Source organism: Protobothrops mucrosquamatus, unplaced genomic scaffold, assembly GCF_001527695.2.
Source record: "Protobothrops mucrosquamatus isolate PMUCROS unplaced genomic scaffold, P.Mucros_1.0 scaffold2458, whole genome shotgun sequence".
Lineage (NCBI taxonomy): Eukaryota > Metazoa > Chordata > Lepidosauria > Squamata > Viperidae > Protobothrops > Protobothrops mucrosquamatus.
This window is the reverse complement of record NW_015388530.1, coordinates 193,819-217,050: the sequence shown is the minus strand read 5'-3', so window position 1 is coordinate 217,050 and position 23,232 is coordinate 193,819. Positions and strand designations below refer to the sequence as shown.

At 42.0% G+C, this 23,232-nt stretch overlaps 1 protein-coding gene across 1 annotated transcript in view; it reads left to right on the top strand.

Moving 5' to 3' along the window:
* Positions 1 to 23,232, top strand: part of SCFD2 (sec1 family domain containing 2) — a 178,496-nt gene that overhangs the window by 55,092 nt on the left and 100,172 nt on the right. The window contains exon 5 of the mRNA XM_015825043.1: positions 12,821 to 13,070. Coding sequence (XP_015680529.1) covers positions 12,821 to 13,070 — 250 coding nt within the window. The remainder of the gene's footprint in view (positions 1 to 12,820; positions 13,071 to 23,232) is intronic.

Sequence of the window (23,232 nt, the reverse complement as noted above, 5' to 3'; positions counted from 1 at the left end):
GGAGGATCAAGCCTGGAAGACATTAAATTAGTTCCAGTGTGTCCAGGGCAAGGCTCTGCCTTAGTTGATGGAGCAGGCAGAAACGGAAACAGGCCAGTTTATAACAGGCATTCTGGTTCAAGAACAGTGGGGTTCATTGGGGGAAAAAAAAAGATTTATATCCCTCACTTACATAAACATGACAAATGCAGGCTGCAAGGACGAAGGCGAATCTTTATCAAAATCTCTCTTAAGAACTTTTTCATTGTGAATAAAGGGCAGCCTGTCCCCCCCTTGTTTGAAGGGTTGCCAGTATTTGCACAACAATCTGTTTCAGAGCTCTTGGTTAATTAAAACCTCTTTGGGGGTGTTTTTTTTTGCACAGCGATAGTGGACCACCTACTGCTAATTTTATTCGGTTGCTGAAAATACTCAAATCTGACATCTGCAGAATAGGCAGAGAATAGAGATAGCAGTACCATTCACACCACCCATTCACACACACACCGGTAATTAAGTATAGGTTTGTTTGTTATAAAAAAAAAAGTTTAGTCTTCAACTCATATGCAGTCCCTTGGTAACCATTCAAAGTGACAACAAACATCCCCAGAAGTACTTACAACATGGTTTCGATGGTTGCTCTCTGCCCTCCAGAGTCAGGTGACCACATTTCGAGAGCTTGGCAACCCGCCCAGATTTATAGCCATTTGCAGCATCCGGCGGCATCACGTGACAGTTTTTTACAACGTTTTTGTCGAAAACTGGCATTTACGGTTATTTCCAGTTTGGGATAAAACTGGCCGTTAGCAAACAGTTGGCTCACTTATCAACTGTGGGGTTTGCTGCTTAACAACCTCTGTAAAAAAAAAAAGGTAATATAATCAGGTCAATCACGTGGGTGACCGGCTTTATGATCATTGATTGATGATCATAATGGGAAAGCTCCATTATAGTCCTAAGTCAAGGGCTAACTGTAAGTACACATTTCCAGTACACAAGTCCTTTTAAGTGTTTCATTACTCAGACACATGACAAATATATTGTCAGCCATTAGGAAAATGGTGGTGCATTTGTTGACGGTTACATGGCAGGAAAATGAAATCGGAATCACCTGTTAATGAGTTGGGTTGGTTGATCAGGAGCCTGGGAATCTCCGGTTGCAATTTAATCTCTTGCACGAAACATTTAGGGCAGTGATGGTGAACCTTTTAGAGACCGAATGCCTAAACTGCAACCCAAAACCCACTTATTTATTGCCGGGTGCCAGGTAGGCGCGGCCCACTGGGTGGGCATGGCTGTGGTCATGGCAGACTGGGTGGGTGTGGCCAAGCTGGGCATGGTCACCTCGATGTTGCTCATGGGGAGGGACGCCTGTGGGGGCTGGGCAGGGTTGGGGGAGATCCAGGGGGTCTCTGGCAGGTGGGGCGGTGGGCAGGAGGCTCGTCCTGCAGGGCGGGGCGAGGCAAGGTGAGGCAGGGCGGGGGTGCCATTGTCACAGGGCAAGGTGAGGCAGGGGCCGGGGCGGCTGCTGCCTGACACCATTGGCCCCCGCACACAGAGGCCAGCGAGCGCATGGGTGCTGGGATGCATCCAGCCATGTGGGACCTCGGCGAGTTAGCGAGCAGCTGGTTGAAGAGGGACGGTTGCCATCTCCGGAGTATGCCGAGCGTGCCCACAGAGAGGGCTCTGAGTGCCACCTCTGGCACGCGTGCCATAGGTTCGCCACCACTGATTTAGGGTGAAGGTAGATTAGATCAAGGGCAGATTCTAGGACGACCAACAGAATCAAGGTGATGCTTCCAGCTGTGCAGTCAATACTCCCTTTTTATGTGTGTGTCACACTTAAAAGGGAGCGGGGTCCAACTCCACAGCTGTGGCTGCCATTTTAACTTTTGGGGGGCAACCTTCTCCATTGGTGTCGCCCCAGACAAGATCCTACTTTACAGCCTCTTGTTTTCTTGTCTACAAAAGAGGTGATAATATTTTTAACCATCCCAAAGCAGCACGTTAATGCTACCTTCTCTCTCTTTTTATCAAAAGCCTTGACAGCATTTCCTGACGATTTAGGCATAAGATATTTTTGTAAGGTCATGCTACCTTTCTTTTTTTAACTTGATACTTCTTCAAGTGCTCCTTATCCATATTAATTATTTGATTTATTTATTTATTTAAACAAGTTTTATTAGTTTTTTCATTTTACAAACAAGTGCTTAAGAAACAACGTGGTGGCAGGGCAATCAGTTGTCCACAAAACAAAGTCATACTCATAAAGTTCAGATTAAGTCATTAAAACCTCCTCTCTTTTCCCTCTAATGACGTATTATATTCAAATTGATATATTTCAATACAACTAAATCAATCATAACAATCCTCAATATCTTTCATCTAAATAAATCCACGAATCCAGATCCTGTATTAAGTTTAACTATTTCACTTACTATATTCCATATTTCTAATCTAAATACCTAGTTAACACTTTGGGAGTCTCCCCATAACCTTTTCCCTTAACATATTCAATAGACATTTATTAATATCATTACTTCTTTTTTCCTATTCCATTACAAAATGACTATCAGTTCTAATAAGAAAAGAAAATATTAGTTCAAATCAGAAAGGAAAAAAAGGAAGAAAGAAGAAAAAAACAGAAACAAAACAAAAAAAAAGAAGAGAAAAATTACCTTTCTATTTTTTTATTCTTTATAATCTGATAGTCAATCCCTCAATAGCTGTATCAAATTTCTTTAACGTCCTCCCAAAGTTACTGTATCCAAAACATATTAATACATAGACAAAACAACTTATTATTAAGTTCAAACCTTTAATTAATTTTTATTCAATCTAACCTCTTATTTAACTGTCTTAAGCCATAAATCAATCCACATCTAATAAGCCTTTTAAACCCATTACATAAAACCTTAAGTCACATTCTTAAATCTTATTCTAGCTTTCCTTTTATGCCAAACCGGTTATCCCTCCTTTGTAACTTTGTTTACAAATAACTCACTTTTGTCCTCCTATTTTCCCCACCTCAACAACCCGGTGAGGTGGGCTGGGCTGAGAGAGAGAGAGTGGCTAGCCCAAAGTCACCTAGCTGATTTTCATGGCTAAGGTGGGACATGAACTCATAGTCTCCCGCTTTCCAGCCTGCTGTCCTAACCACTATACTTTCATTTGTTCTCTAATTCAGGGGTCCCCAACCCCTGGTCTGTGGACCAGTACCGGGCCGCAGCATGCCAGCTAACGGGCCACACAAACAAAGAAAGGTCCATTCACAGGATGCAGGCAGAACACAAAACCATGCCCCCTCCGGTCCGCAGAAAAACCTCTCTCTACGTAACCGGTCCCCAGTGCCCAAAAGATTGGGGACCTCTGCTCTAATTCATGTGCAGGTCTTGTGATGCCGAGCATGTATCTTTCCATGGCTACGGGAGCAAAGAGCCATGTAATGTATGTAGATGTGAATATAATGAGTGTCTATTGTGGAATTAGTTGATCAGTCAACCATACAGTTATGCTATTTTTTATTATTTGATTAGCTGTACCCGGCCACACGTTGCTGTGGCTCAGTCTGGTTAAATGGAAAAGAAGTGTGTTGCTTTTACATCCAATAGATGGCGCTGTTTTTCAAAAAAAAAGCATGTTTTTACCTGTCACAGGTGCAACATCTATATAATAGTAGGTATATAAAAACACTCGTGTATTCGGATGCAACGTTGTGTCAAAATTTCAAAGCAATCGGTGAAGAACTTTCGGAGATTTAAGATTTTGAACAAACGAACATTTACATTTTTATTTATATATTAGAAGTAAGGACACTATGTTTTAGATCAGCGGTTCTCAATCTATGGGTCGCGACCCCATTTGGGGTCGATCGACCATTTCACGGGGGTCGCCAAGCAAGGCTGTCCGCCATTTTTTTTCCCCTTTTCCGGTGGGTGCCTTACCTCCCTTGAGCTGGGCCAGCTGGTGGTCGGCCTGCTCCGTCTCTGCCGCTTGCCAGCTACGCCTCGGCCGGCACAGCGGGCAGAACCACGCATGTGCGGCACTCCCGGGCAGGGAAAGTCCTCGACTTAGGACCGGTTGGGTAGTCCTCGACTTACGACCGGTTTAGTCCTCGACTTACGACCGGTTTAGTCCTCGACTTATGACCGGTTGGAGGTCGCGGCATTAAAAAGGTTGAGAACCACTGTTTTAGATAATAAATCCAAATCAAGCTTTTCGAGCTGTTGAAATATAATCAACTTTCCAAAATCCATACATTTTAGCAATAACTAAAACTCTTGCATTAAGGGGCAATGTCATTGCTTTATGGACAGTTCCTAGTCTGCCTACCTAATGTAGAAACTAATGTAAAAACTCTTCATGCAGTTGAATCCATTTTTAACTAAAGTAGATATTGCTCCCTGTCATTCTCATGGACTCAAGTAAGGGTTTATACCAATGTATAAAGGTTTGTAAAGGTAAAGTCTCATGTAGATTTGAATTCTGCAACTGGTTGTATGAACTTATCTGTGGAGTTCTCTAAGTCAGGGCTTTTCAACCAGTGGTACGGGTACCACCTGGGGTACATTGGCACCTGGCAGGTGGTACGCGACCCTCCTAGAAAAGTGGTAGCGGGGGAGGGGAATGAGCTGAACTGGTGGCAGCACCGCACAAGCCTGAGCGAGAGATGGCTGGAGCTGCAGGGCTGTCAGGGCTCAGCGGAAGCGCCAGGATCAGCGCCAGGCTCCTGGTGCTTCTTCTGAGCCCAGAAGAAGCGCCGATCAGCTGGAATGTTGCAGCATCTCCAGGGTCTTGTGATTTACATTCAGATGCTTGGCAACTGATTCATATTTATGACGGTCCCAGTGTCCCAGGGTCATGTGAAGTGACCAAAACCTGCTGCAACCATCCAGCAGACAGGGGGAATAAAAACCAAACACCCCCCACCCCACCTCCGTTGCTAATCCTCAACAGAAATGCTCGCAACAGTGAAAACCTTGGACAGGAGGAAGAGTGCCGCCGGGTGGGCAGGCAGGTGTCTTGCTCGGCTGTGGCTTGGGGGGCACTTTTTTCAGTGTCCCAGTGTCCCAGGGTCATGTGAAGTGACCAAAACCTGCTGCAACCACCCAGCAGACGTGGGGGGGGGGATAAAAACCAAACACCCCCCTTCATCCCCGCTGCCAATCCTCAACAGAAATGCCTCACAACAATGAAAACCTCGGACAGGAGGAAGAGCACCGCCGGGCGGGCAGGTAGGTGTCTTGCTCGGCTGTGGCTTGGGGGGGCACTTTTTTCAGTGCCGTTGTAACTTCGAACAGTCACTAAGCGAACTGTTGTAAGTCGAGGACTACCTGTATTTTATCACTTTTTTCCTTTTTTTTTTTTTGGTCATCACGTTTTTGACACCTTACTAGGTGATTGGTGGTACTTGGATGTTGCCATATCCTAAAAGTGGTACAATGGATGAAAAGGTTGAAAAGCCCTGCTCTAAGTTGCTTACTGTTTGACGGCCTTTTCTTTGAAAAATATGCCTTGGATTTTCAGTGAAACTGACTAAACTGCTGTAACTTTAGCAGATACCCATGTTATAATATCCAGTCTTTTTTTATAAGTTTCTGGTGCTGCCTTAACATCCTATTTTTGTTGGCCTGCCACCAAGGCAATGAAACAGCTGAAGCAGCAAAACTGAAGCTGAAAAAAAAACCTGTGTTTGTTTGGCCCCAAATGTAGTGCTAGCACAGCTTGAGGAGTTTGGTGGATCGAGTGCGTGTTTAGAAGGCTTGGTACTTGACAATTATAGGTTTTTAATTTGTTATTGGAGTTGGGTCATTTTTGTTTAAGCCTTCCTTTTACGGCATAATAAAATCAACAGCAGAATCTGACAAATTCCCTTGAGAAGAAAGCAGAGTTGGCTGAAAGTTTAACTGAGGAGGATATAAAAGCTGTTGGGAAAGAAGGAAGAAATGATGAGGATTTCTCTGACTCTGAAATCTATATATATAAAAATGTAAATGTTCGTTTGTTCAAAATCTTAAATCTCCGAAAGTTCTTCACCGATTGCTTTGAAATTTTGACACAACGTTGCATTCGAATACGCGCGTGTTTTTATATACCTACTATTATATAGATGTCACACGTGTGACAGGTAAAAACATGCTTTTTTTGAAAAACAGCGCCATCTGTTGGACGTAAACATATTACAAACATGCTCTTTCTCTTTTCTTTCTTTTCCATTTAACCAGACTGAGCCACAGCAACGCGTGGCCGGGTACAGCTAGTATATATATATATATATATTCTTGCTGAATACCCATTTTAAGAAAAAACACATTTTCATCTTTAGAATAAATTGGATTTAATTTAGGAAGGGAATTCAGTTTTAGTGACTTATTAATTTATATACTCAACCCTATTTTTTAAATCGGGCAATAGGAAAGAGAGCCTATTTTCAAACAACCCCTCCATATTCTGAAGTTATCTGAATTTCATAATGGCCCTTTCCCTTAAGCGTATTAATTTTTTTAAGGATGTAGAAGATAATTGTCCCTTTCATATGGCTCAGATTTATTCACATTCTGGTATGGTTCTAAGGTAAAGTTAGATAAGGGATAGTTTAAAGAACAGTTTGGTTTTTTTACATGTAGTATCATGTAGAATTTTTATACTTAATTGTTCAAGTGATTGATTTTTTTAGCCAAAATTCTGTTCTATTTCATTTTAATTATGGAACATTACAATAGACTCGCTCCCATAGCTTCCTGACTTAAAGTAAATAATTTCTGAAGTTTGTTTTGGCATATTTTTTTTTGTTTTTAATAAAGTGCAAGGATATATTAATCATATTAAGCAGCGGTTCTCAACCTATGGGTCGTGACCCCATTTGGGGTCGATCGACCATTTCATGGGGGTCGCCAAGCAAGGCTGTCCGCCATTTTTTCCCCCTTTTCCGGCGGGTGCCTTACCTCCCTTGAGCTGGGCCAGCTGGTGGTCGGCCTGCTCCATCTCTGCCGCTTGCCAGCTACGCCTCGGCCAGCGCAGGGGGCGGAACCACGCATGTGCGGCGCTCCTGGGCAGGGAAAGTCCTCGACTTACGACCGGTTTAGTCCTCGACGTACGACCGGTTGGGGGTCGCGGCATTAAAAAGGTTGAGAACCACTGATATTAAGGATAGTAGATGGACACATTTGCATGGAAAGTAACTATTCATGAACTAAACTATTCTAGTTTAAAATGGCAGTTGGAACATTCATGTAAATAAATTGACACAAATTTGTCCTTAGGCAAGCTGGCATTTTCCAAATAAGTTCATTCAGTTTTTGTTAGGATTGTCAAGCTAATATTTAACTACAAAGCTGGGCTGGAATAAATTCATTACCAATGGGATAATCAATGGAGTAGGGACTTATGTTTATATTAATAAAACCAGAGGGTGGATATTAAATATGTAAACTTTGAAGTATAACTTTGATTCCAAAGTACAATAACTGATTGAGGTGGCAATAATTGTAACCCACCTTAATTGAAAAGTGTTGTTTAGTGCACAATAAATCACATCACATCAAACCATCCTAGATATTCATCTCAACAACAACTTAGTTAATTTGTTTTCAGGAACAAGATGGTCCCAAGAATAGCTTTATCTTTTTTTACAGGAGTCCATTGCATGGTTAAGTTTTATTTCAAAGTATAACTGTTTTATATTTCTAATATTGGTTCAGAATTAGAAAAATTGTGTACAGGTAATGCCAAGAATGGAACTTTCATCTCCCAAGTGAAAAAACAGGCACTTAATCATGTACTGGTGAACTTCAGATAAGCAAAAATATGTCCTTCTTTTGCATAAATTCTTTTCAATGCTTAATTCGAAATTACATCCTGCAGAACTGAAGGGAAATCGGTGTCTTAATCAGAACGGCATATGACGCATGACATATGCAAAATAATGCCACCTTTACTTACGATAACGTGTATTCATATCCTTTCCTTTATATCTTATCAACTGGCCAAAACAGTCTGCAGAAGCCTGCAAATTGATACCACTGCTTTTTGACAGATGATTCTTTCTTTTACCTCCAACAAAACCCCTAGAGAGAGAAAGGGGAAGATGGTATCTAGGATAAGAAAAAAAAATTAAGAGGAATTTTCTCTCTCTTGCATTAGTGATCTTACCGTTTGAAGACAATACTAAGATAATAAAAAGGAGGGAAATTTACTAGACCAAATGGCAGTCTTCTTTGGAGCCATCTTGGGCAATTCAGCTGTTTTTGTGAGCATTTTCAAAAGCTCAGAACTGAGGGGGTTTTTTTATTACTTTTTACTGGACCTCTTGATGATAGGTAAAGAAGTCTAACCAGCGGCCAACCTGACAAGCAGGAAATTTGGGTCATTTTTTAAATCTGGTGCTTTAGGGGCTATTTGGTCGGTGTAATTAATTGATTTGTAATTGCACTGAGAGCTCTTAAATCATTAGAGATGGCTAATTAATGACAAACTGCTAGACGGTTTTGTTTGAGGCAAATTCCCTCACTCTCTGTGTTGTTCACCAGCACTCTTAAGAGTGCTGGTTTATTGACTGTTTTAATTTTTTTTCTATAGCCCAGCAGGCTTATTCGCATAAAATATTTCTCCCCCAAAATTACAAAAGGAAGAAGAGAAGGACAGCCAGCAATAACAGCAACCAGGACCAAAAGAAGACCGTAATATTGTAAAGAATTCTCATTATCCCTGTTTGATTCTAGGTCAATGATCAAAACACGGGGCCTTCATAAATATCATGGTTTCCCATTCACTTTGTCTGCTTCTCTAGTTCACTTTTGCAAAAAAAAAAATATCAATGTAATTGTCCTCTTTTGTTTATATTCCTTATTTACTGCTTTGTTTTAAAATGCAATTCAAAGCATTTTAAACCTTTTTAATTGAAAGGAGTTTGAGTTTCTCCAGGGACAACTGCCTTGGTAATGAGGGTGGTCAGCATTAATTCAGAAGAATGTTTGTTTAATATATTAGTTTAATTTGTTTATTTAAAGAGTTATGAATATCTGAAAAAGATATTTTAGGCATTTAAAATTAAAATTAGGCATCTAATCAAGGAGAGAAGCAACCTGGAATTAAGGAGAAACTTCCAAATAGTGAGAACAATTAATTAGTGGAACAGCTTGCCCCCAGAAATCGTGGGCGCTCCATCACTGGAGGTTTTTAAGAAGAGACTGGACGGCCACCCATCTGAAATGGTCTAGGGCAGGGGTAGGCAACCTTGGCTCTTTTATGACTCGTGGACTTCAACTCCCAGAATTCCTGAGCCAGCCATGCTGAGGGGAAAGGGAGAGGTTTCCAAGCTGAGCCATGGTGGCTCAGGAATTCTGGGAGTTGAAGTCCACGAGTCATAAAAGAGCCAAGGTTGCCTACCCCCAGTCTAGGGTCTCTGCTTGAGCAGGGGGTTGGACTAGAAGACCTCCAAGGTCCCTTCCAGCTCTATTCTGATTGAAGGGAATTAAAATCTGAGCTTCAGGGGCCTTTATTTTGTTCTAAGAAAAAGATGCTAATTCTTTAAAAATGAGAACCTTAAATGAAATTATAGTCTACAGCTGAGATTGTCGTTCTTTCTTCTTTTTTAAACTTTTACCCACAGAAGATGATCAAAGTGCAAGGACTAAGACCGTGCTTATAATACAAGCCCTTTATCCCGGTAGCCTCTTTGATCAGACAATAAAGCAGATTCTTATTTTTTTTCTTTTAAATATAAATATAAATGCTAGTTTTAAAGAAACTGGAGGTTGAAAATAACCTGGAAACTACCACACTTACTGAAACAACTCGCTTTCTCTCTTAGCCTCCAGATATCGCTTGGTCTAGGCCAGGGGTAGGCAACCTTGGCTCTTTTATGACTCATGGACTTCAACTCCCAGAATTCCTGAGCCAGCAGGAATTCTGGGAGTCGAAGTCCACGAGTCATAAAAGAGCCAAATTTGCCTACCCCTGGTCTAGGCCTATGTGTGCTGCCACTGTGTTAACCAAGAGTTCTTCACTCACAAGAGCCAGTGGGAGCAAAAAAATAAATTAATTCTGTTTCTCTCTCTTTCCTGTTGTTCATCAGGAACCGAGATGAGGGTGATTAACATACAAGGTAGCAATATGTCTGCTCCTTTTCAGCTCTTCCACTTCCACTTGGTGCAGAATTTGTCTCCCAGTTGATGTCAGGGTGGTTAAAGTCCCCCATTACTATTGTGATGTGCTTCCTACATACCTTAGTTAACTGGCTAGCAAAAAGTTCATCTATTTCCTCTGGTTGGTTGGTTGGCCTATAGCAGTGATGGCGAACCTTTTAGAGACCGAGTGCCCAAACTACAACCCAAAACCCATTTATGTATCGTTGGGTGCCGGGTGGGTATGGCCATTGGGTGGGTGTAGCCCATTGGGTGGGCGTGGCTGCAGTGATAATGGCAGACTGGGTGGGACTAAAAAGTTCAATCAATCAATTCCAACTTTGCAAGATCTTTTTTTCCCGCGAGAAGTTGAAATTGACTGATTGAACCTTTTTTTTTTTTTGCACATGGTGGTGGAGGCCTAAAGCGAAAAGGTTTTATAAAACCCAGCTGAAGGCCTAGGACTGGGGCGACGGCACATGTGCCCACAGAGAAGGCTCTGAGTGCCGCCTCTGGCACCCGTGCCATAGGTTCGCCACCACTGGCCTATAGTATACACCTATGGCAATGTCATTTCCTCCCCCCCCCGCTTTTATATTGACCCAAGACAGTTTTCATCATTATTGTGCTCTATTTCTGTAGAAATTTAGTTATTTCTTATATATATATATAATGCAACTCCACCTCCTCTTTTATTTGGTCTGTTTCTTTTAAATAATTTAAATCCCTCTAGCTGTATGTTTGTGGGTTTCATCACACCAAGTTTCCGTACTGGCAACAATATCAAATCTACTCTCATTTACTGGAATTTCTAATTCACCCTGTTTATTGCTCATACTCTGCATTGGTATATAGACATTTGAGTCCTTTTTGACTAACCCTGTGTTCATTTTCTACATAATTTGTGTGGTGCCTGAGTATCCCTACTTCCTTACAACCTGTTTGATTAATCCACTTGGTATGGCACTGATTATTAAAAACTTGATATTTTGGCTTGACAGCAAAGTTAATATTCTTACCCACACAAACGTCTATGTTACATGCACTGATAACCCTATTAATTTTAGATTGCTGGGAACAGAAATGTTCTATATCAATTAACTCACTGTCCCCGTTGTTTAGTTTAAATGTTACTCCAGAAAATCTGTGAATTTAATGCCAAGTAACTTTCTTTGATAGATGCAAACCGTCTCCCACAACTTGCACTCTCTCTCTTTCTCCCCCTCCTGTGCCTAGTGTCCCTATGTGTTATAAGCATGTTACATCTGCCTTAAATTCTTTCATTCTAACACAGGGGTCTTCAAACTTGGCCCTTTTATGACTTGTGGACTTCAACTCCCAGAATTCCTCAGCCAGGCATGCTGGCTGAGGAATTCTGGGAGTTGAAGTCCACAAGTCATAAAAGGCCCAAGTTTGAAGACCCCTAACAGATGCAGCTAGGCCCAGTAGTGGGATTCAGCTGGTTCGCACCACTTCGGCAGAACCGGTAGCTAATTTTTTGTTGCCCAGGCTCAGAATGGACTTCCGGAAGCGGCATCCACACAGAGAACCGGCTGTTCACATATTTGAATCCCATCACTGGCTAGGCCCCTATCTGCAGATAACTTCCTGGTGCTCTTTTCTGCATTATCTCACTACCCTCTGTTATATCAACATTACATTTTATGTAATTAATTCTATTAGTGCTCTGACAGTCCCACCCAAGTTTAATAAAAGGTGACCGTGAGTTTCTTCCAAAAACATCTCTGTGTGAGGTTGCATTCAGTGGAGTTCTCCAACTTGACATTCCAGAATACAGCAGAATCAGTGTCCAATATATACAGGAAGTGCCAGTTTGGGGAATACTGCTCAACAATAGGATTGATCCTTCTTTTTTTTAACTGTTATCCAGTTTTAAAATAAATCAGCATATTTTCCTCGAAATAGATCCAGCATCTCCAAGGGAAAGGGCAGAATCAGATTACAACTCTGATAAATTTATCTTTAATTATGTGACTTGACAGAAAAGCTAGACTTTTAAGGAAATGGTAGTGAAGTTACTTCTTATAAATAAATCCAAAGACAGAGAGAGAGATGCAAGGAAAAGAGACAGCATTTTAAAGCATATTTTCTCTTCCAAATGTAAGTATGTTCTGGGTGCAACCATTAAAAAGTAGTCACAATTTTAAACAAATCAGACCCCACCTAGTTTTGTTCCTTCCATATGGAAAACATAAGTCAATTATTATATCCAGTCTCCACCAAGCCATGAAACTTCAGGAAGATATGCCGTATCATGCTATATTTAAACACTATCCTTGAACTAGTTAAGAGGCTGTATAATGTTATTTTATGAATGGACTTGGCAGCAATGATATAAAATAGCGCACTCCATCCTCAGGCTTTGCCTCTGTGAAATCATTTTGCTGGGAAAATGGGTCTGGATGAAATTGTTTGGAAGTCTGTCTACAATATTCATGTTCCAAGGCAACAACTATTCACTTTAATCATTGATCCTTCTGGCTAGGGATGATAGACATTGTAGTCCAAAACCTAGGGGAACACCGATTGGAAAGGTTTATTATAAAGAGAATCAAGATTTGTAAAAGCAGCATTTAAATTTGTACTTCCTAAAATAATTTTAAAACGTATAGGCCTTTGAGTCATGATTCGTCCTTGACTTTCTGATTTTTAAAGTGTGAAATTAAGGATTTTTTTTTGTTTTGGTTGTTTTTCAGAATATTGGCGAGTCAACATTATTTAATGCACTGAAGCAACTGCTACCTATTATCAAGTCTTACAGTAACAGGACAGAGGATGATTACACTCCCCAAGAGTTACTTCTGTTATTGGTGTATATTTACTCCATAGTGGGAGAAGCCAAAACTGGGAAAGAATTAAATGAGGCTGAAAGTCAAGTGAAGGAAGCCTTTGTCCAAGCTATTTGCGACGAACCAGAGCTACAGCCTTTGCTGCAGAAAATAATAGGTAAGTGAGCACTGCATATGCCAACAGAGATAACTTTTAGTTCAAGCGGGCAATGTTTTCATACAGGATTTCCACACAGAATTCCGTCACCTAAATTAGATTTAGTGTGCAAAAAGCGTGTAGAATATGCGTTAAAATTGTGTTGGTTGCTATGGTTATTAATGTAGAGAAATAAATATAACAGCAGCAATTGAAGGGTATAATATGTCCTGTTTTCATGGGAATGAAATACATTTAATAACACCTATCTTCCAATAAATGTATGAATGATTGTATTGTAAAATAATGTAATCCTAGCCATGTCTATGCAGAGGTAATTTCTTTGGCATAATTTCTATGTGTGTGGGACAGCAACCTAACCAAAAACGTGGCAATGTATTTGAACTTCAAATATGGGTACATTGTTAAAATGACGAACAGAAAGTATGCTATAATCCTGTGCATTAAATGAGGGATTATCTGTTGTTGTTGTTTTGCTGAATCAAGAGCAGAGAATAATGCTTCCCTTTGTGGCAGTTTTAAAGAAAGGCCGCAAATATAATGAGGGTAAATAACATTGCCCTCACTCGGAACTGACTTTGTAATTATGACTAGCTGCTAAATCAAACTGGCTGCAGTAAGTTTAAGAAGCAATAGAACAGAGGTCCCCTAACCTTTTGGGCACCAGGGACCGGTTCCGTGGAGAAAGGTTTTTCCATGGATCAGAGAGTGCATGGTTTTGTGTGCTGCCTGCATCCCACAGATGGGCCTTTGCTTGTTTGTGCGGACTGGTTGCTGGCATGCCGCGGCCCGATACCGGTCCACAGACCAGGGGTTGGGGACCCCTGCAATAGAAGACAAAGCGTGAACCTGTATCACCAATACCTCTACCCTTAAGGAAAATGGAAGGTTAGTTGTCTCTTAATTTTAGCCATTGTCTATATCAGTGGTGGAGAACCTATGGCACGCGTGCCAGAGGCGGCACTTGGAGCCCTCTCTGTGGGCACACACACTGTTGCCCCAGCCCCGCCTTCTCCCATGGCCCTCTCCTCATCAGCAGCCCCCCCAGAGGAGAGTCGCCCCCGGGCACGGCCCACACAAAGCAGCACAGCCGACGACATGGTAGCCGGGCAGCAGGGAGAAGACTCCGCCCTTGCGCCCTGTCGTGTGTAGATGATGCTGCGGGGCATGGGCGGAGGGTGTGGCCACCATGGCGCTGCTGGGCTGCCTGGGTGATCTGTGATGGGACGTGGAGGTGGTGGGTGGCCCAGCAGGCAGGGCGGAGCGGGGGTGGGGGTGCGGTTTTTGGGCACTCAGTCTCTAAAAGGTTTGCCATCACTGGTCTATATACTGCAAGATGAAGACCTGTTCCGCATATTTCCAACTCATACAATCCTGAGCTTTCTTTTGCCAATTGGGCCCGCCATATTTGCTGATGTCATTGATCCATCTTGTTTTAGGTCTCTTTCATGGACGCTTTTTATCAAATGGGATCCATTCGATGACTGCCTTGGTCCACCTACCCTCGGTTCTTCTTGCTATGTGACCATTTCCATTTTCATTCTTTTACTCTCTTGATGGCATCGTATGCTTTCGTTTCTTCTCTAATCCCTGTGCCGGGTCTTTCTAACTTGTCTTGTGATGCCGAACATGTATCTTTCCCTGGCTCTTTGCGCCGCTCGTAGCTTTTGTGTCGATTGTGAGGCTAGTGCCCGTGTTTCGCCAGCATATGTTAGAGCAGGTAGCACATACTGATCAAAAAGGCCTAGGGCAGGGGTGTCAAACTCAATTTCATTGAGGGCCGGATCAGCATTGCGGTTGCCCTCAGGGGGCCGGGTGGGTGTGGCCAGGGTGGGTGCGGCCTACTGGGTGGGCGTGGATGGAGTGGGTGTGGCCTACTGGATGTGGCCAGCTCTACATCGTTCGCGTCAAGGGTGCCTGTGGGGGCCTGGGCAGGAGTGGGATAGATCTGAGGGTCTCTGGCAGAAGCGGGTGGGACCGGGGCAAGCGCCAAGGCATGGTCCACTGGAGGAGCCTCACTGTTCCTCTCAGGCCATGCCGGGGGGGTGAGGGAGATTATGGAGCTAAGACTGAATGCGTTTCAGCATAGATGGCCACCACAAAATTGTACATTGGCTCCCGGCTGGCTTGGGCCAGGGCCAAGGCAGAGGGGGCCGTTCCCTCACTGTTTCCAGGATGGCTTCGCGGGCCACATGAAACCACTTCACGGGGCGCATCCGGCCCCCGGGCCTTGTATTTGACATGTCTGGCCTAGGGGGAGGTCTCTTCTCAATATACATGCAAGAAAAACAAGCGCTGTATAACTAAAGCAGTCTGGTGGGGTGGTATGTGGGATACAGCATAGCTCTCTGAACCAATATTTTACATTTGGAGATATCTTGATATTTAAAACATTCCTCAAGCAGGCTGAGGGTACTTTTCCCTCAAGTGGAAAAAAAATAGATTTTTCAAGTTCAGAAAATAATGTGATAGAGAAGTCTTACCATATGGATTGAGAGCTGTTTCATGGGGATGGTGAAAAAGCCTAAGCTTAACAAAGCAGCTCTCTCGAGTCCTGAACTGTTTTCTTCTTTTAAAGTAGGACCAATAAAATAAGGTAATGAAAGAACGTGATCAGTTTTGTTGCTTGTTGATTTACCCTACCTAAGCTCTAGAAGGATAACATCATCTACCAATATGTTACAATGCAAACAAAATGCCTTATTCCGAATTGTATCTGCTTCTGCATTGGTCTTCTCTAGCACTGCCACTAAAGCATGTCTAAAATAAACATTTTATTTATTTAATATGAGTGTTATCTAATTAAAAGGTGAGCTGCATTAAGTCCTTGTCTGTGTTTTGGTAATACCTGTCATAACTCATGTGAAGCCATGTAGGGAAGCGTCATTAATCCAGTTTCATTTAGTTTAAAAAATAGAACTGTGCAGTAATATTGAAGTTAGCAAATCCCTTGGAAAGTGCACATTGTTTATCTACATACTCAGTGGAGATCATTAGTTTTTCATGGAATTGTAGACTTTTCTTCACTTGGAGATCCATCAGGTTTCTTGTATAAATACTACTAATTGGAAGAGTTTTTCTCTTGGCGTTCTTTGGTTTGCAATTTATTAAGACTTATCTTTCTACTCAATGTATATTTTTTATTAAATTCTACTTAGATAACATAAGTTTCTGAAGGAGAGATGGAAAGTTGTAGAGTCAAGTTTACAAGCAGTTTTTTACCCGTGCGTTATTGCATATGTTTTAACTTAGGAGAGAGTCCATGACCAACAACACGGATTTGGTAAGTCATTATTAAGTTTTTCCATAGGATGGTAGATATTCGTTTGTAACAACTTGTAAATGTTGCCAGGCTTGAATAAGACAGAATCCAATGGAATTGTTTATAGCAAATGTACAAAATAAACAACATTTACAGAATACAATATAACTTGATCGTTTACATCATATGGAAAAAGCTGGTATGTAAAACAGTTTAAAGTATACAGCTGTCATGGAATAGTTTTCTGATACATACATAGAATGTTTTTTCTCATTGAATCTGAACTTCAGAATAAAAATTAAACTTTTCGGCACATGAGACATTTCTGGTTACTACCCTTATCAAGATTTCAGTGCATATTACCGAGAACATGCAGATGGTAGCCTCGTACTAAATTTTGTCCTTTCATCTCCATTAATATATGGAAATCTTTGTTCTCATTTCTCCATTCTCCTTCAAGAAACAGACAGTGATGAAGAACCGATTGGCGAAATTGACTGTGCAATTAATGTGGGAGACAGATTAACTTGAACCAGCTGTGCTTTTAACAGCATTGAGGCAGCCTCCACATTTTTGTATGGGAAAAAAAAAACCCCATGTGCAGGGAGTTTATCCTGTCGCATGATTAATGCACAAGTCTCTGCAGTATTGTAAGTCTGTCAGTTGGCAACGATTTTCAGAGGAAAAGGTTTATTAAGTCTTCATTGAGCAGTAATAGGACTTGTTTTACTTTACTCGTACGGGCCAAATGTAAGGAGAACTTTGCATTTTGGAGAAAATTTCTTTTTACTGCTATTCTCACATAAAATTCCGTTGGATCTCTTTAAAGTAGGCATGCTACTCGCAATGTTCTAAAACACCTCCCATATCTAGAATTACGGAGTTGTATTTTCCGGGAAAAACAAAGCAGGGTTGATATTGTTGGGAAACTTCCAGGGAATCACAAAGCCATGAGTTAGACTGAGGGAAAACAGACTGGCAGAAAGTAAGGGGAAACTATGATGCTGGAGAAGACTCCTGCGAGTCCCCTGGACTGCAAGGCGATCAAACCGGTCAGTCCTAGAGGAGATCAACCCTAAGTTGCATACTCTTATCTTGGCAATGTGAGAATCTACTAAAGCCAGTCCAAGTTTTCTCTAGTTATTACCTATTGCTATCTAGTCCAGGCCTCAATTGAGGCCTTTGAACTATGGTGCTGGAGAAGACTCCTGCGAGTCCCCTGGACTGCAAGGCGCTCAAACTGGTCAGTCCTAGAGGAGATCAACCCCGACTGCTCTTTAGAAGGCCAGATCCCGAAGTTGAAACTCAAGTACTTTGGCCACCTAATGAGAAGGAAGGACTCACTGGAGAAGAGCCTAATGCTGGGAAAGATGGAGGGCAATAGAAGAAGGGGACGGCAGAGAATGAGGTGGCTGGATGGAGTCACTGAAGCAGGAGGCGTGAGCTTAAATGGACTCCAGAAGATGGTAGAGGACAGGAAGGCCTGGAGGAACGTTGTCCATGGGGTGGCGATGGGTCAGACACAACTTCGCAACTAACAACAACAATCTAGTCCAGGAGTCCTCAACCCCCCTGTCTGTGGACCGGCACTTGACCACAGCATGCCAGAAACTGGGCCGCACAAACAAGTGAAGCTCCATCCATGGGATGCAGGCAACATGCAAAACCAGGCCCCCTCCGTCCACAGAAAAACCTCTCTCCGTGGAACTGGTCCCTGTTGGGGGCCACTGATCTAGTCTAATAAAGCTTTGGCCTTTGGGTTAAAAGATGCATCTGGGATACAGTCCAGAATGCTCTTATAGGTATCACTAAAAATTTATACATGCCCAATGTGATTTGTTCTGAACAGCGCCTCCTGACGCTATTATCCCAAACTTAATTGATACACACAGTAATTTTTTTACACGAGTTGTTAGCCCTGTAGTAGGAGCTACTTTTAAAAGAGCAAATGTACAAAGATGTGCAGAGACAGTTGTGCTATTTGTTGAACTACAAACTGTGGAACAAAAATAGAAAGTCTCTGCCTAGTGGCAGATTTCTGCTGAATCCAAAATGATGGGCTTTGGAAATAATATTTCCAGGTTGCCTAAAATAACTGTTTTGAGAAAAAGTAGCATAAATAATTAAAGGTTGTACTTACAATATAGCAACAAGATTTACATGCAAGGAGACCTATAAGAGGATCTACCCAAATATAGGAATAATAGAAAATAAAGTAAGGTGAAAAATCCTATTCAGGGCCCAGCTTTCCTTCCCAGAGATGGTTCAGATTGGATCAGCTGATAAATTCTATAAAATAAATAACTCTTAAAGTGGCCAATTCCTGTGGAAACCAATCCTGGAATTTTTTTCCTCTCCCCGATAAAGGGTTTCGTTTATCTTAATTTATTAATTTAATCACCCTAGCTTTTGAAGACAGCCAAAATCCCACCATGTCAGAGGAAGTGCAAGAATAGGAGTGATCTCTCCGATCAGTACATGGCTTGAGTGTAAACGCTTCAGTATAATTCCCACTGCAAATTATATATTTATGGAGACAGGGAGTCTACCGTTCCTGCATGTCATTTAAACACATGTCTGTTGAGCCTGAATGGCATGTAGTATGAAATACATGTTGTGGGCAAGTGTATTTACAGTATTCCCATTGTCCAGCACTTCAAGCAGCTTTTGAATAAATGCACACTAATAGGAATATTAATTACTCTACTTGGTATGATGCTCTATTTTATTAATTGCGCATTTAGACATTATNTCTACATAATTTAAGCATTTAAGTAAGCGAAATCCACTCTGTTTCATAGCCTGTTCCTTATTGGTTTCATTCACTGACTACTTTGCTTCCGTTCGGTCCTGATGTCCAGAGGAGCTGTTTGATTTCTGAAAACTCATCCCACTTCCCATTCAACAGGCAGAAACTTTTCCAAAGAGATGTTCCACTATTCTTTTTTTTTATTATTATTACTAGCTGTACCCAGCCACGCGTTGCTGTGGCTCAGTCTGGTAAAAGCGTGTGTTGCTTTTACGTCCAGCAGATGGCGCTGTTTTTCCAAAAAAGCATGTTTTTTACCTGTCACAGGTGTGACATCTATATAATAGTAGGTATATAAAAACACGCGCGTATTCGAATGCAACGTTGTGTCAAAATTTCAAAGCAATCGGTGAAGAACTTTCAGAGATTTAAGATTTTGAACAAACGAACATTTACATTTTTATTTATATATAGATGTTGGCTTGCTTTGCAGTAAAGAGGCATCCTGATGCTTTTGAATCTACGCGAGTCCAGATCAATGGGGCCTCATTTCTGCCGCTGTTCTGAAATTCCAGCGGTTTATTTCAGTCTCACCTCCACACGTGACAGTTACAAGGGCCAGTCGTCTGGGTGAGATGCTTGCAAGCTCATGGACCCAGCAGTTGAGGCCTTGACAAATGGCCAGACTCAGAGTCTTTCCATGAATAATGACTTGACCGTGTCAGTTGTTTTGGCCTCTGCTGTACAGTTATATGTTTCCAGAACAGATGGAGCAGCTCTTATATGCCATTCTCCGTCTTTTGAACTTCCTGTTCAGGGTATGGTTCTCATCAACACAGATTCTGCTGAGAGCACCTCCTTTTTTTTATAAAGCTGAAATATCCCCCTTAGCCAGAAGCAAACAAATGAAATATTTCTCTAATCAGAGGCAAACGCGAAAGTGCTTGTTTTTCAAACTGAAAACGGGTCCCCGAGACATGAGATTTTAACTGAGAACAATTAGAGATCAGTCAGGATGAAAACGAGGCTTAAGAGTTCACCGTTTCCCTTTTTATTTTCCTTTTAATTGCTTTGCAATCACTTGCTGATTGGGGTACGATGACTGGAAGGCCCGACGTCTTGTGCAATACGGCAACTGACTTTATAGAGCAATGGAGCATTGGTCTGCATCTGCAAGATGACACGCTCAAACCACAATCTTGATAGTAGAAGGAAGCTTAAAATGTGATGTACAGCACAACCTAAAGAACACTTTTGGACATTTATGTAGTGATGGGATTCAGATATGGGAAAAACCGGTTCTCCGTGTGGATGCCGCTTCCGGAAGTCCATTCTGGGCCTGGGCAACAAAAAATTAGCTACCGGTTCTGCCGAAGTGGTGTGAATCGGCTGAATCCTACTACTGCATTTATGCAAGCGTAGTATCATTAATGAGCCCAGAAACAGCAACATCCTATTGTTGCCAGTATTTTCCCGCCCTCCTGGACCGTGTGCTCTATTTGTCCTGATGTAAATGAGCCTTGCAAGTTGTATTGCACAAAGCTGACAGCCTTTGTGAGTAGAGGACAAAGTGTAATATTAGGACCCAGATTGTCCTTCTCCCACACTGCAGTTAGAGTCTTCTGCTGCTTTACTCTCAGCACAACCCTTTGTGCTCTATGTTGTTAGTTGCAAAGTCGTGTCCGACCCATCGCGACCCCATGGACAACGTTCCTCCAGGCCTTCCTGTCCTCTACCATCTTCCGGAGTCCATTTAAGCTCACGCCTCCTGCTTCAGTGACTCCATCCAGCCACCTCATTCTCTGTCGTCCCCTTCTTCTATTGCCCTCCATCTTTCCCAGCATTAGGCTCTTCTCCAGTGAGTCCTTCCTTCTCATTAGGTGGCCAAAGTACTTGAGTTTCAACTTCAGAATCTGGCCTTCTAAAGAGCAGTCGGGGTTGATCTCCTCTAGGACTGACCGGTTTGATCGCCTTGCAGTCCAAGGGACTCGTAGGAGTCTTCTCCAGCATCATAGTTCAAAGGCCTCCATTCTTTGGCGCTCAGCCTTTCTTATGGTCCAACTTTCACAGCCATACATTGCAACTGGGAAAACCATGGCCTTGACTATACGTACTTTTGTTGGCAGGGTGATGTCTCTGCTTTTTAGTATGCTATCTAGATTTGCCATAGCTTTCCTCCCCAGGAACAGCTCTATAAACAAATAATATTAAGCGGGCCTCTTGTCCATCAACAAGATCACTGCAGCGTTTAAAAACCGGGTAGAAAGCTGCAGCAATGAAAGAATGTCTCTAGATAGATAGCAGGGGAGGCTGGAGGAGAAGAGGTTTCACTAACTGAAAGCACTGAATTGAAAACTGCATATTGTGCGTCAAGCATATTTGCAATTAAAAATTTCCATCATCGCCATCACCATAATCTTTTGAATAAAGCAATGGGGATGGAACTTCAGGTTCTTGATATTTATTAACAATGTATATTGCCCAACTCTTAACAAATATGGGCAACTCGCAACCAGAAAGGAAATTACAGTAAAATCAATAAAACATATTTTTAAAAAAAACAAAGATAAAAGATGGCAAGCTTGATGAAGTGAGGAGTCTCACTCCCCCTGGCCAAAGGCCTGGGTGAAGAGCCAGATCTTCAGAGCTCTTATAAACAAAAGCACAGATTGTGTGTGTGTGTGTGTGGGGGGGAATTGAATCTCATTCCAGAGGACAGAGAAGGCGCACATCCGTGATCTTAACAGATAGCGTTGTTTAATCAAAGGAATCCAGAATGTGCTGCCCTGCAGGATTGAATCAACTGGACAGATGTTGTGGAAGACAGACAATCTTTCAAGTAAACATCCCATGCAAGGCTTTATAAAAAAAGACACACACCAACTTTGGTAAAAAAAAATTTTTTAAGTTTATCATATCAGATCAGAACTATTTTATATTCCTTTCGCCACATTACAGTTGACATTAAATAAAGCATTCACAGAGCTACCGAGGGTGCACTGTCAATAGTTTAAAGCAGGGGTAGTCAACCTTGGCTCTTTTATGACTCGTGGACTTCAATTCCCAGAATTCCTGAGCCAGCTAAGCTTAGCTGAAGTCCACGAGTCATAAAAGAGCCAAGGTTGACTACCCCTGGTTTAAAGCTTTACAACAACATTTGCTACTTCATCACGAAGCTTATCTCTTTTTTTTTGAATGATGGGATGTCAAAAAAAATTAAAATGTCAACCACACAGTTGAGGTCCAGCTAATTTCTTACATGCATATACGCAATTTATACGTACTGGAAACGATTAAAAAAGCTCTGTGATTTTTTTCCCTTATTCTTCCATTTCATTATGAATAACAGAATAACAGAGTTGGGAGGGACCTTAGAGGTCTTCTAGTCCAACCCCTTGCTCAAGCAGGAGACACTGTACCGTTTCAGACAAATGATTGTCCAATCTCTTTTTAAAAACCTCCAGTGATGGAGCACCCACAATTTCTGAAGGCAAGCCGTTCCACGGATTGATTGTTCTATCTGTCAGGGAATTTCTCCTTGATTACTTTCCATCCATTGCTTCTTGTCCTGCCTTCAGGTGCTTTGGAGAATAGCTTGACTCCCTCTTCATTGTGGTAGCCCCTTAGATATTGGAACACTGCTATCATGTCACCCCTCGTCTTTCTCTTCATTAGACTAGACCAGGGATAGGCCACCTTGGCTCTTTTATGACTCGTGGACTTCAACTCCCAGAATTCCTGAGCCAGCCCATGCTGAGGGGAAAAGAAGAGGTTTCCAAGCTGAGCCATGCTGGCTCAGGAATTCTGGGAGTTGAAGTCCACGAGTCACAAAAGAGCCAAGGTTGCCTACCCGTGGACTAGACATACCCAATTCCTGAAACCGTTCTTCATATATTTTAGCCTCCCCCTTGTTGCTCTTCTCTGCACCCTTTCTACAGTCTCAACATCTTTTTTTATATCATGGTGGCCAAAACTGGATGCAATATTTCTAATCTCTGATCTTAAATCTTGGAAGTCAGTCCCACTGATCCCGATTTACTTTACCTCCAAGAAGGGATTGTTCTTGGAGATGTTTCAGGCCAATCTGAGCTTATTTCTAAATATTTTCCTTCGTCGTTGTCTGGATTCTTTTCAAGTCAGTATGTTTTCTA